Raw genomic sequence first — 14059 nt, 5'->3', positions numbered from 1 at the left:
CAAAGAAACTGATGCACTGAAGCAGCCAGGACATATTACCGCCTGCTGCATCTTCTCACTTCACAAGTGTAATTCCAAAATCATCATAAAGATCACAAATACTCAAAAGATAAAAAGAAACCAATTACATATCTGTAAATAGGCAACCATCACTGTGATTTGCAATGTGAATTGTGCCTTCAAGGGAAAGACTGATCTTTCCATATGGCCTCTCTTGAGCTGTTCACAGGTTATGGAGTACAGTTATGCATTTGGGCTACATCTGTGGGGCTTTTTACTGTGCAGATGGGGAGAACACAGTCCTGTGCTAGGTCCTCATCACCATCCCCTTCCAGTCCACATCCTGTGCCCTGCCAGGAAAGCTCAGAGCCTTTCATCTCCATTTCTGCTTTTCCTTTACACCTGTGAGACAAATAAGTTGTCTGACTGGATTTAAATGTTTGCTTTACTAAGGGTTATAATTCAGTGCAAAGTGCATTTCTTTCCATGCCAGGAATTCTCACAGCTGGGCTATCCCATACTGGCAACAGGCTTATCTCTCCTTGGGCAGAGCAATTAACAGGACAACAGATCTTTAGATCACATTATTTGCTTTATGCCCTTTTGTGTCTGCTGGACCTGCTCTTTCTGGACTATTAATTTTCACTGTGACCCCTACTGACTGTTGCTTCTCATCAGAGCAGTGGGAATCCCAGAGCAGCGTAATGAGTTGTTCCCAGAGGACAACAATATGAATATAGAGTTTAATGAGAGAGAGATGCTTTTTCATAAACACCGAATGCGCAATTAGTGTCTAATTGTGGCTGGTACTGTTAACTAAAGCCACACAGTTAGACAGATCAGACATCTGTGCTCACCAATTTATGGCAGCTCTAGCTGAGAGTTAAGCTGGTGCATTTATTTGTAACAAGATCCCACGTAGTGTGTTTCATGCTGTGTCGATCCCTGAAGTGTCACATGTAATTATTATTAGATTTCAGTAGCACCCATGATATGTATGACACCAGCTATAGAGAGAAGATGACACAGCCTCTTCCCTGGGAGAAGCTAATTTGCTTTGCAAACTAGGTATTGTATGGAATCAGGGATGTCAATGTGCTCAGGAGGCATCAGTGAGGAGGGCCAAGTAAAAGCAGGCTGCTCTGAACCCATCCCTGTGCAGCAGACACAAGTCAGGCTGCTTCCAGGCTGCACTGCTCCAGTGTGGTCAGTCTAAACCAGGGGGCTCAGCAGCCACCTCTGAATACCTGCCACAAAGGGATTACAGTTTAGTGTTTTCAGATCTTTTTTAATTGAATATTGAAGTATGCTTGGTCATAGAGTGCTGATAGGACAGCAAGTCTTCAAACAGGCTCTCAATACTTTATGAAGTAAACTAAAATGTTCTGTCTGCATGTGAACACGTAATAAATGCATCATTATACCTTGTTGCATCCTGGTACAATTTTTGCAGGTCTTCTTCATTAGTAAATAAGCAAGATAAGATCTCTCAGAGAGTAAGACCATAGTTTCCTCTCCTTTCTATTGACAGCATCGTCACTCTCATCAGGTACAGCATGGCGTTCAGAGCCTGCCCTGGCCACAGCTGCAGTCCAGGCTCTCCAGCCTAGTTCCTGAGGCTACTGCACATTCCTTCCCATTGCATTTTGCCCCTGGTCTAAAATTAAACTTGGATTGCATTAAATGCCCAATGCAGGAGACAGAACTCTCTACCTCCTTCCATTTGCACCACCATAGATCACAGTCTCTGAGGTCTCACTCTTAAGAGTGATTTTCTACTTAATTTCTCATGGGAAGGTGTAAATGTAATATGCACATATAAAACATCTGCAAAGCAATGTTTTTTATGGTTTTCCCACAGAAATTCTTGCACATACAATAAACACCTATTTAAATTTATCTTGCTTGTCCAAATCAGCCCAGTTTTCATCAAACTACTGACATATGTACCCATACTCAATGTTTATAATCCCAGAAAACTCCGGGGTTTTTTTTATAAAAAAGAGCGTATGTATTTATTGGTCTATTTTATTTTCTTTTAATTTTTCAGGTGCTTCAAAATGTTCAAATAATTTTTAATTAAAATTTCAAGAAAAGTAAAAGGGCATTGCCAGAGATGAAGCATATCAAGTCTTTTTGTAAAACAAAGCTCTGATAAAAACAGTGTCCTGTTCCTCCCTTATTTTCCTAAAGAAAAATGCTTAGACCACTTTAGCTACAGTCACTGCATGATTCTTTTTTTAAGCTGATGTCATCTTTCAAGTATGGTTCTTTTCAAATTCTACCATTATCTTACTTTGAATTGCCATATTTCCTCGAAATACAGGTTGCTCATTTTTATCTGTTACTCGAATAGTCAATCTGTTAAGGTCAGTTCTTCCAGTTGCATCTTCAACAAAAATCTGCAAATCAAAGCTCTTTGGCATCGTTTCATAATCTAGGACAGGGTTTCCAGTGGTAACAACCTGGAAATAAAGTATTATTATTAGCACATGATGCAATAGATGAAAGTTATAGTCTAAAGAGTGAATACAAACAAAGGGACACTTTCTATCAGTAAAGAGTGAGTCTTTTAGATAATCTTTTACTTGTTGGCACATTTCTCATCAGTGGCAAAAATGTGACAGACTCACAAAAACAGAGTCACAAAAAGAAAGAAAGAGACTAAGATGCTGTTGCTTCATGGAGGAACTCAAAGATCTTTCATGTGAGGAGCAGTTTGAGGGGGAGAAAGCCTGGAGGGAGCTGTCCTGCCTCACAGGCAATGCTTTGTCTTCAAATTCAGGACTACATCTTGCAGGTATGTGTCTGTGCCAAGTGTTTGCCTTTCCACCAAGCTCTGGGAGCAGTCAAGGTGTGATGAGACTGAGAATTCAGAGGAAGCCTTGCAAGACACAAGGGCAGCTTCAATTTTTATGTGGGTTAGGAGCATGAGGAGGAAGATCTTTTACTTAAAATAAGGAGTGTGGACGAGGAGACGATATAGTAGTCTAGCAGGTACCAGAACCTTCTTTGTATATAACCTGTATCTGGGAGAACACTTGCAGGAAAACCACAGAAAAAGGGAGCTCCATGGGTACATTGTCTGAGAGAGGCACCAGAATTGCTTGGGGAAAATGTTGAACTAATTGAAAAGAATAACCTAGGCCTTGAGTTTTGTGAGATTGATAAGGCAAAGATTTGCATTGTTTTGTTTTGGGGCTTTTATTGCAAAGGCTTCCAGCTCTGCATGTTACCTCTTAACACAGAATATGTACAAGCACAAGGTTGACATTCTATGCAAAAACATTAAATGCAATCATTCTGGATCTGGGATGAGCCCAGAGCAACAGGAGGATGCTGAAAGTTGTATGCCTCAATCTTCACTGCTGAAGTTAATAATAAAACAAGACCTTTCCTTTCTCGGACAAGAAAGGAAAAGGTGACAGTTAAGTTTTTTGTGTAGCTAAAAAACTGTGAAGCTTGAACACAGTAGCAGGGTGCTGTGGAACTGGAGAACAGTTGGGGCTCATGAGTGTGTGTGACAAGGAGCATGTCAGTGTATTCACAATGCTGCAGAATAAAGGAGACTGAAGAGGATGCAGAAGGAGAACAAATAAATAAATCCTTGGGTTTAGATCAGATGCTGTGGGCCAGAGGACAAACACAAAAGTGATGTCAGCATAGTTAGAAGACAGAAGTCAAAATACAGCCAATTAACAGAAACAGTTGGAGGAGAGTGAACAGAAGCACAAATGCTTGTGCCTTCTGGTACACAAAACAGCTGCTGTCTGAAACCTCATGGATCTTTTTGTTACAATACTGCAGGAAAAAATAACTGCACCCTGGATGGTGTCCTTTCTTCCTATACTGTACAGATACAAGTTTCCCATAAAAGTGATGCTAACACAGAAAAAACATTCTAAAAATCTTGTCACACCAGTGGAAAGGCTGATGTCCAAAATGAGTGTTTGATGGAGATCTAAATGCAGTAAACAGATGCGATGAATCAAATATTTTTCACTGTCCAGTTCTAAGCAGAAATTACGTGCTTTGGTGATTATCCCTCCAGTTCACAACCAAGTATTTTCATTGGTGCTATAACTACAGCCAAACTAAATGTGTCTAAATACACATCTTCCACCCTCCTTTATAGAGGCCTTGGAAGTGACAATGTGAATATAAATGGTGTCTTTCTAGGTTGGTTTTGAACCTTTTCGGGAACAGCTTGCCACTGGCATAGGCTGTGAGCCACTCTTCACCTTTCCTTCAGGTAGGAGCAAAGCTTACTGATAAAGGCAGAACTGCACACACTTGAAGCAGCTGCAGGCTTCATGAAATGGGATCTAGAGTCACCCCTAAACTGTTTCTTGTTCCACATGAGAATTTCACTGCTCCCTGAAATTCACTTGAATTCAATTGGATTTCACTCTCCCTGCTTCACCACCAATATATTCAGAGAGCATCTCTAAGAACACCCAGGTAGTTTCAGGCAACAGCAGGTTTTCATGCATTCCACACATCTTCTGCTCTTGGGAACCTTCAAACAAGAGCAAGGTGAGGAGGATTGGACAAGACTTAGATCTCAAAAACCATGACTTTCTCGGAAACCTGAAAATATATCAAGAATTGTGATATTGCTTTCTGTTGCTGCAACGGGAATAAATGTGCTCAAGAAATACTAAAGAACCTGTCCCAGCAGGTACTTAGCTAATCTGAAAACCCCATAATTTTCATTCATTAACCACTGCCTTTTTCTGTATCTTAGCAAAGCGAAAAGATTTAATGGTAATAGATAGAACTGAGGTACCTGGTTTTGGATCACATCACTTTCATGAAATATTGTACAGACCTGCTACACCATAGTGTAATTAAATTAATTAGAAGTAGCAATCGTCATAAAATAAATGAACTAAGAACACATATGTATTTATCCTTGCTTTATGAGTTGTAATTAGCACTCATCTCATAATTTGCAGAATTTGTATGTATCTCCCATTATGCTTTTATTTCATGACTGGCTCAAATTCTTTGTTTTAGTCCTCCGAGTGACTTAGGAAACCTTGAAAACAGTCCAAGCAAAACAAAGAAATGTTCACAGGCCATTCTGGAATGTGGCTGTGGTATGAAATGGATATAAACTGGCACTTTGGAAGAAGCAGTCTCCAGTCTACATCTTTTTTGGCCATCCATTTTCATCCTTTTGTCACCCTGCACTGTGCTAGAACAAGAATATCTCCATCATCCATCTCCATCATCTTGGTTTTTTTTCATCTTGAAAAAAAACAAGAAGGACTTTTTGTCAATTATTTTTACTCCAGATTAACTTCTCAGTCTCACTCAACAAGCAGCAATACAAATTCTTGTGCATCATAACACAAAGATGGTATGGACAGGAGGAAGCAGGTATAAAAAAGTACTATGTTTTGTTTTGCAGCAGAAGGGATAGCTTTAATTCAAAATGCTGAAACAAAGTTTAGGAAGGCAGTCCTACATTATGGATTCTCTGTCAGCAGAGCCAGTTTAAGGGATGTATCCATTTCCTTCTGACTGTTACACAGGAGACAAGGAAGGAGCATGAAGTGGAGTTGGGGGAGGCTTAGGTTAGACATCAGGAAAATGTTTTTCACTCAGAAAGTGGCTGGACACTGGAACAGGCTCCTCAGGGGAGTGGTCACAGCATCAAGCCTGGCAGAGTTAAAGAAGAGTTTGGACAATGCTCTCAGGCACATGGTGCAATTCTTGGGGTGTCCTACATAGAGCCAGGAGCTGGACTTGATAATCCTGAAGGGACCCTTCCAACTCGGCATATTCTATAATTCTATGGTTCTGTGATCTCTCCAGTTTACCCAGTCCACACACTATGTTTCACAGGTGAAAGAGGGCTTTTTTGAGAGTTTTCTTAACCATTTCACAGACCTGGCTGGGAAGCAGTAAAGAGCCAGCAGAGCACAAAAGTGAAGTTTGCACTCTGCTGGGAGGCTGGAGCATGGGAGCTACAGCAGCTCCCCACAGGCACATCAAATCCATGAGCCAACACTGCCCAGGGCCACAGCCTTACTTTTCCCAAATTTTCTCCTAGAAACACCAACAAAGAGAACAAGAAAAGAGTTGTATCTGTTGTATCTGTTCTGTGAAAACCTGAGCTTCCTTGGAAACATCCAGAAAAGGATCTTCAAATCACCTTTTTCAGACTCTGCACCATTTCTATCTGTAGCTATTAAAGCTGCTCTTCAGTGTCACTGTTCAGGTTCCGACATACAAGAAAGTTGCAATGGAATGACAAGATATAATGCGTCTGAACGCTCATTGCCCGTGACAAATGTGAGCTAATACTTGCTAATTTGTTAAACAATGAAAATCAGCCTGAAGTAATGGAAATTGCTCTGCATTTGCCGTAGGACAAGGGCATGCAATGGAGAGAAACAGGTCACAGACGTGTGGAAGGGTGATAACTTCTTACCTCAGGATAACTTCCTCATGTGTCACAGCCTTTGTTCAGAATTAAAAATTACTTTTATCTGCTTCAGCTTTATTTATTTTGGAAGTGAGACAAATTAATTTTAATTCTCATTGAGAGTGGCCAAACAGAAGCTATATGTGGTTTAACAAAGCCACTTTCAATTCACAGTGACTTCACATGCATATAAAGCTTAAAAACTATGAAAAAAACCTCAAAACAGAAGCAGGCTCTCCATGTTCTTCTTCATCTCTTATTTTCTAAAAATCACATTTTTTCTATCACAGACTTAATGGAATTATTGTGATGAGTGATTTTTCCTAGATGCAATTAAAAATCATAATCACTATTGCTATTGATCTGTCATATCTGTTACAGCATTGTCGAACACTACCACAGTCTGCATTTAAAACTCTTTTCTGATTAAAAGATGAGACACTATGCACTGTCAGTGCTCACTAATCCAGGAAACATCAGCCTACAACTGAAAATTGCTCAAGGTAAACTTAAAACTCACCCTGTATTCAAGACCTCCTTTTGGTTCAATGTCAAAAGCCTCTGTAAGTGGATTTGAATTTACTATGGTAGGAAGAATTGCAATGTCTTCAGAAGCTAATGGAGAAACAGTTACATTGAAGTCAAAGACTGAAACACCAGCTGCTGAGTTTTCTTCAACAGTGCTTGTTGCAGGTAAACCGTTAAGCAACTGGCGTCTTCTTCCTGCAAGATGAAAATGAACATAAAATTACTTCTGGGAACCTTGGGCTAGCAAGTACACAGCTTTTGTCAAGAGCTGCCATTAATGTGCACAAAATGCCCTGACTCTCTTTTCATTTACGAATGGGGGCATTGTGTGGTAGTAAATCCAGCATTAATAGCAAAAAAAATTACTATTTTTTGTAATTCAGTCCTATAGTATTGTCATCTAGATTGGCTATTGGTAAAGTGCTATTGTTACTGCACCATTTGCCTTCATATATGTCTTTATACAGAAGCAAAGAAGCCAAAGATGTTTCTATTATTTCATTTCGCCCCCTGTATTAATTACTGCCTCTGTTCACTGTCACATCAAAAAGTACCTTGAATCATACAGACACAGATACTAAAGAAGAAATGGTTTTTTGTGGGCTACACTGTCTGCAGCACCTACTTCCTCCATTTTCCCTCTTCTAATTCTTTCTACAGCAGCTGTGTGCAAGCCTGGCTCTTGAGTAATACAAGTTAGTAATACTTTTAGGAGTTGTGTTGTCATGTCTCCTGCTTTGAGCAAGGAAGAGCAACCTGGAGCCTTTGGAGAAGGTGCAGGCCCACAAAAGCACCCTGTGGTTCAAAACTGCATGGAAGCTGCACATACTGGTGAGGCATCCAACAGATTTGCACAAGCTCCTTGTTTGTCCAGACCTCTGGACTCCCCAAACCAAACTTTTTGCTTTCTCTCTCATTTAGCTTCTAGTTTTTGCTATTTTTGACAAAGGCCTGTTGTGCTTTATCTTATGAAGGGTGTCTGGAAAACATAAATCAGGACCCCTTCTGATGTCCTGAAACAACAGTTTAGTAATCTCACATCCTTGAATTGGCAATGCACTTCACCACCAGGCTATGGCAGGGCTGACTGTTCCTTGGGGATGCTTCACTGAGTTGTCCAAAACACTTTCCAAGAAAGCTGGCTGTGTTCAGTGGAACTTCCTACACACTGTGTGCCAAGAGGAAGACAGATACTGCCCACTCAAGGGCCTGGACAGGCTGTTAAGACAGCAGCAATTACTGTAGCAAAAGCCCCATGAAGTCTTTATTTTTGCTGAAGAGCTGCAAGGTAAAAAGCTGCTACAGAAACTAGTCTGAGACCATTCGGGCTGCAGCCTAAGAGCCTCTCCATGGCTGTAGGGAGAGTCTCATACTCCTACACTCCAGATACAGCAAGTTCATGGATCACTGATCTGGCTGGGATTACTCTGGAAAAAATAGCTTTGGAGGTACAGGTACAGGCTGGGATGTGGGAGACTGTGAGGTGGGAACTGCCTGCAAGAGTTAATCTGAACAGGTCATGCTGACACCCTGGTAGGACTGAGCTCACCTGAGCTGTTACTGATTTATGTCAGCAGGAGCAAGACACAGTGAAGGACTACACTTTTATTACTGTTCTTACAGATTCTGGAGAGCACCATTGACAAAAAACACCCATGCAAATAAGGCTGGGCTGAGAGGGGCTTCTGGAGATACATTTCCCTAAGTGGAACTGAACTTCTAATGTAATCTCCTGTGGACAGTACTTGATGAATTCAGTTCCCTCATCAAGCCACAGCTCATTAGTGGAAACAATTTATAGAAACAATGAAATAATTTACAATATTTAGAAATGTAGAAAGGAGTCACTATTTTTGTATTATCTCTGAAGATTTCATTGGCTGTTTCTCCCTATTTTAACTTTCTAAATCAAAAGTTCTTACTTGCTCTTTATTTTTAACTGAAATTTTATGTAGTGCATCTAAATGGCTTCTTCTTTTTCCAACCCTCTCCTTCCGCAATCACAAGTCCTTGTTTACCTCTTTACTTTGCAGAACAAAATATTTCTGAACCAATTTAATACATTATTTATCAGTCATCAATGGCAATCATTGACAAATGCTGAGTCCAAGACAAAGCAATAGTGAGACTATCTTGGTGAAGTTCATGTATATTTAAGACTTATTTATCTGTGATGTGCCAGTCTTTAGTGTGCTTAAGTAACATTTTCAAGGTTTTCTCTATGCACAACCAAGAAGGTTAGAAAAGTGCTATTTTTCAATGAAAGCTGAAATTGGCAGGCAGCGTGCTAATCACAGTTTTGGAAACATCAGGAGAGAAACCAAACACTGACAGGTTCCTAAGGGATGACAGAACTCTTACAGCTCCTTGAGAGCCAAGTGACCCTGCTGAGCAGGTAGCTTACAGCAAGCAATACCAGTACTTCATGAGCCACAGACTTCACACAATTTGAAGATCCACTAAGTTATTAATGTGCAAATACTCATATTGGCAAATCTCCCATGTATTTAGGCTGATCAAAGCTAGTGATGTTATCCTACTAATACTCTCCAAAAATTCCTTTCTGTTTGGTCCTGTTTGGTTGCTTGTTTTACTTTATCAAAGAGAAATGTGAACAATATTTGAAAGGAGGATACTGGAGTATAACTACTAGTTATTGTTTCTTGGAGAGCTGACCTCCTTTCCCACTCCAGTGCTGTCATACTGAGTAGTGGCTATTATAAATTAAGTGCCTCATGCAAGAAAATGTTTTAGCAAAGAGTCATAGTCTCTTCATTATACTACTGTAACCACAGAGCCCAATCTATTTCAGTAGGAAAATAATTGTTACTTGATTTTTCCCATCCATGTCTGATCCCTAAATATGTATTATAAAGTTCCCAAGAGAAAGTATAACAGCCAACAATGTTCTAATTTTAGCAGCATAATGAAATCATGTTCTTACCAGATACTACTCCCAGCAAAATTAGGAAAATGAGCATGCTCTTCATTGTCTTTATGACCCTGTCCTTCATGTTCCCAGGATTCAAACTGAAGGAAGATCATGGTATGTCTTCCCCAGTTTATGTCAGGTCCACCTTAATTGTTGCTCTTTGTCATGTTGTGCAGTGAGAAATTAAACAAAGGACCCGTGTCTCTAAGGGAGTTTCCAAACACTGTCAGCTTGTTTGCTTGTCAGGAGCTGCTCCTTGCTGACACTTCATTCACAGATCTGGTCTGTACTTGGGAAAACAGTCATTAACTGTCCTTTCACTATAATCATCTTACTCAATGAAGCGTTATGAAGAGAATCTAGCATGTTCTAAATCTGGAAATACCATGCTGCTTTCACCACTCTGGCAATGAGGTGCTCTCTTCACACACCAGAATAAAATAACCATAGTTTTTTACTCAAACCAAGAACCTGAAGTTTTCTTATTTCTCTGACTCTTAGAGAATCACTCAGACCACATGCACTGCATACCTGGAGGTGCAGCAGGTGTGCATGATGAAGTTTGTATATGATGCAGTTCTGCTGTAGCTGTCTCAGGAACAGCATGGACCCCTATAGAAGTGCACTGGTTCCCTTAGATTAGGCATTTTACTTGCTGGCCCACAATACAACAAACTTATTTTTTTTAATTAAGGGCAATTTTTTTCATGGGACATAATAGAGGAATGACACTAATACTGGACCTGGATGCAATAAATATAGGTACATTAGAATTGACTCATAGAATAATTTAGGCTGGAAGGGCCCTCTGGACGTCACCTAGTCAAATATCCTGCTCAAAGCATGCTTAATTAGATCAGGTTGCTCAGGGATTCATTTAGTTGGTTCTCAACACCTCTGTACAAACAGCTCTCCTAAGAGGCAGAGTTTGAAATTCAGATTTAAGACAGCTGTGGAGATACCTGACTGATTTATGAGCTAAACTGCCACCTCTAGATGGTTCTGCATGACCCTCTGTGGCTGTCCCACTGAAAGCTGACAGTAGCTCAGAAAGTTCTGTCCTGTGCTCCTGTTTTGTGTAGCATGAGCATGTTAATTGAACATGCTGAACATGAGCAGCCAATTTAACACTGGGCAGGCATTGCCTGTGCTTGCTGCATTCACACCTTAGACTATGGCATGTACATGTGTGCCCCAGAGAATTCTGCTGATAACAATGGACCTGGAAGAGATGCATCAATGAAACCTACTGGTTGGAATTGAACCATATCTGCATATCTGATACTGATTTACAGAATCATGATGAATACTTATTTGATGGCTAATTTGCATCTATTTAAAGGGCTTCTAGACCTTGTGATGCAACCTGGGTTTAAAGTGGATGTGGCCAGACCTTCTCATCTGGGAACACAGTCTGTAGTATTGAGGAAGCTGATCTTCCTTTGCCCCAGGAAATGTATGCCTAGACTTCATGTTTGTAAAAAAAGTATATGGAAAATCTCACCCTCAAATGACCTAGCTTCGCTGATAATAATGTAAATATATTTATGTTGGCAAAAAATTCTAACCTGTTCCTTTACCTACCAGCTTTTTGCATGTCCCTTCATATACATTTCCTAAGTGCACAAAGAAGCAAGAAGCTTTTGATCTGACTGGACTTCTCACAAAAATGAGGTCTGTGTGCACAGGCATGAACCAGGCTTGTACAATGTGATGTGCTGTACAGTGATCTTCTACTAATTACCAGAACACTGTGAAACAGCTGCTAGCTTTATTCCCTCCTTTTAGTTGCAATCTATAATCTATCTTATTATAAGGCTATTTCTTTAAGTCTTGAAAAAAGCTATAGAAACATCTGAAAGACTTTAAAACTTATCCCAGATACATTTCTGAATTTGTTTAGTACTTACTTTGAGTGATAAGACTGATTCCATCCTATGCTCTGAACAGCCAAGCCTTCTCCAGAACTCAGAGGTCACAATTTTACCTTTTATTTTCTTTCTCTTCTTCTTAGGTTGGAGTTTGGTGGGGATGAAGGGGGATTGGTTTTGATGTGGCTTGAGGTAGGTTTTTCCTATAAATACCTTTCCCAACTTCTTTGTTTTGATCCTTCTTCCTCTGGCAACATACACAGATCTACTTTCAGCAAGGGTTCAATGTCCATATACATAAACCAGACATTATTTATGATATAGACACTATAGAGAGATATGGGAGACATGTCTGGGAAAGGCATCTGGAATATACATGTGTTTGAAATGCTAGCCTTTCCCCAGCTTCACCTGGAAATGTAATGGATAACTGTTTCAGGTACTAAGTGAATACCCATGGAGTAGTTAATTTCTGCTTTCTCTCGAAATATGTCTCCAGGGCTTTCAAGTATTTCCTGTTAAGACTCATGGTTCAAGCATGTTGTGAGAAGAGACTGTAGAGGTGACCATGGAGATGAGAGGAGAGCCAAGTGTAGCACACAGGAAGGAGAATGTGGAGAGCAGTCCACATGGGTGGAGTAAGGGTGAGCAGAAAGGGCTCTGGCTCTTTCTTCTTCCTTGAGTCATTGCCAGCATGTCTCATTACTTCCCTTAGATCCCTCATTTCTGACGTTCCTCTGAGTGAATTTCTGTTGTTTTCTGATTCAGCCTGCCAGGTTGTGAGGCATGAAGTGAAAGGGCAGCCAGAATTAAAAGACAGCCCAGAAGAGGCTGAAAATCAAGTGGAAGAAAGCACATGAGCTGGTTAGGAAGAGGTGAATTAGGAAAAGGTGAGCAAGGCCAAAGTTCACTGGCAAGTGTAGCAACAGCAGCACTCACACTCCAAGAAGGTCAGGAATGAGCTTTCTGGGAATATAAAGCAACTAGATGAAGAAAGGTCAAGGCAACACACGAAAGAATACAACTAGGGAATTTTCAGGCAAAATAGAGGGCAGATTAGTTGGAGCAAATGAAGAGGGGGAAAAAAACTGGGGTTTTAGCAATTCTTTGGTTTTCAAGATCATTTGAAACTTTATTTGGGCACTTTGGAGCAAAAAAAATCATTTCTGAAAAAAAAAAGTCTTCTGGATAATCAGGTAAAGTGGAGAATATGAGGAAGATGCTATATTTTTAAAGAAATTAAAGAATCCTGGTTCCAAGGAATAGATCAACAGATGAGAGTATGAGAGAATGCACTAGTCTTAGGTTGGGATGCAGAGAGAAAGAACACAGGAAGTGAGGGATATGATGTAGGAAAGCAAAAACTTGACGTGCAAGCTTCCAATTGCCTGTGCACAGGAAAGTGAGGGATTTCAACAGAGGCCAGCTTCAGAGAAGTAGTCTTCTTACATTACAAAATGTGCAGGTTCAGGACATTCAGCTGTTTTCTATGCATTTAATTCTCAATTGACTTCCAGTCTGTCAACATGAAGGAAATGTTCTCTCACTTTTCAAACACATCAGAGGTTCAAGACATAGTTTTCCCATTAATGGTTATTTCAGCCAGAGTAGTGGCTCTCTTCTCCTTAGTCAGTTCATGGGAAAGTAGACATTTTGCTCTTACTGTGGTAATTACCCACCAAAAATAAAGCAGCCTAAGGAGGATTTTTGTACACACTATCCAAGTTCAGTTTATGAGTATTTATTATTGTTATTTCATTAATTAAATTACTGAGACCATCAGGTTTTATTTTCATCTTCTTACTCTTTAAACATTACAGCTTCTCCAGCTTCTACCAAGGCCTTGGTAAGCTTTCCTAAAATATTAAAACAGTACCTACACCAGAAACTTATGCACCATTTCCTTCAATTTCTCATCTAAAAGCTTCCTCTGTACCATTTGTGAGCGACAAGAACAAATTAAAAGTCATGGAGTACTACCAATGCTACCTTAATCTCACCTAATGCAATCCATTCCTAGCAAAGTCTGTAACCCATACATTATGAAAAAAGTCTGTGGCAGGTATTTTTCTAGCACTGACACATAAAAACAGAACCCACATTAGTCATTCCCTGGATAATTAGCTTGAAGTGTTTGTTAACAAGAAGTGATTCTGTGGAAAGGCTCTGGTTCACAGAGCTCAGTCCTTGCACACTTGGCAGTGGGCTGACCGCAGGCGATGCGGAGCTTCCCAGGGAAGCATAGGTAGGGAAGGCACTTACACGAGGAAAGAAGAGATACAGGCTCTCTTG

The 14059-nt window shown here is 40.2% G+C and overlaps 1 protein-coding gene across 1 annotated transcript in view; it reads right to left on the bottom strand.

The window, feature by feature from the left end:
* The window catches only part of CDHR3 (cadherin related family member 3), a 34707-nt gene extending 24640 nt beyond the window's left edge, over positions 1-10067 (bottom strand). The window contains exons 1-3 of the mRNA XM_085079994.1: positions 9909-10067; positions 6957-7159; positions 2297-2465 (exon numbers count right to left, since the gene is read on the bottom strand). Of these exons, the coding sequence (XP_084936120.1) occupies positions 2297-2465; positions 6957-7159; positions 9909-9978 (442 nt within the window). The 5' untranslated portion in view covers positions 9979-10067. The remainder of the gene's footprint in view (positions 1-2296; positions 2466-6956; positions 7160-9908) is intronic.
* Positions 10068-14059: the final 3992 nt, after the last annotated feature.

The sequence above is a fragment of the Lichenostomus cassidix genome, chromosome 1Aa (assembly GCF_008360975.1).
Source record: "Lichenostomus cassidix isolate B80296 chromosome 1Aa, HeHo_3.0, whole genome shotgun sequence".
In the NCBI taxonomy this organism is placed as follows: Eukaryota; Metazoa; Chordata; class Aves; order Passeriformes; family Meliphagidae; genus Lichenostomus; species Lichenostomus cassidix.
The sequence above is the reverse complement of the archived record's forward strand: the minus strand, read 5'-3'. Positions and strand labels throughout refer to the sequence as shown.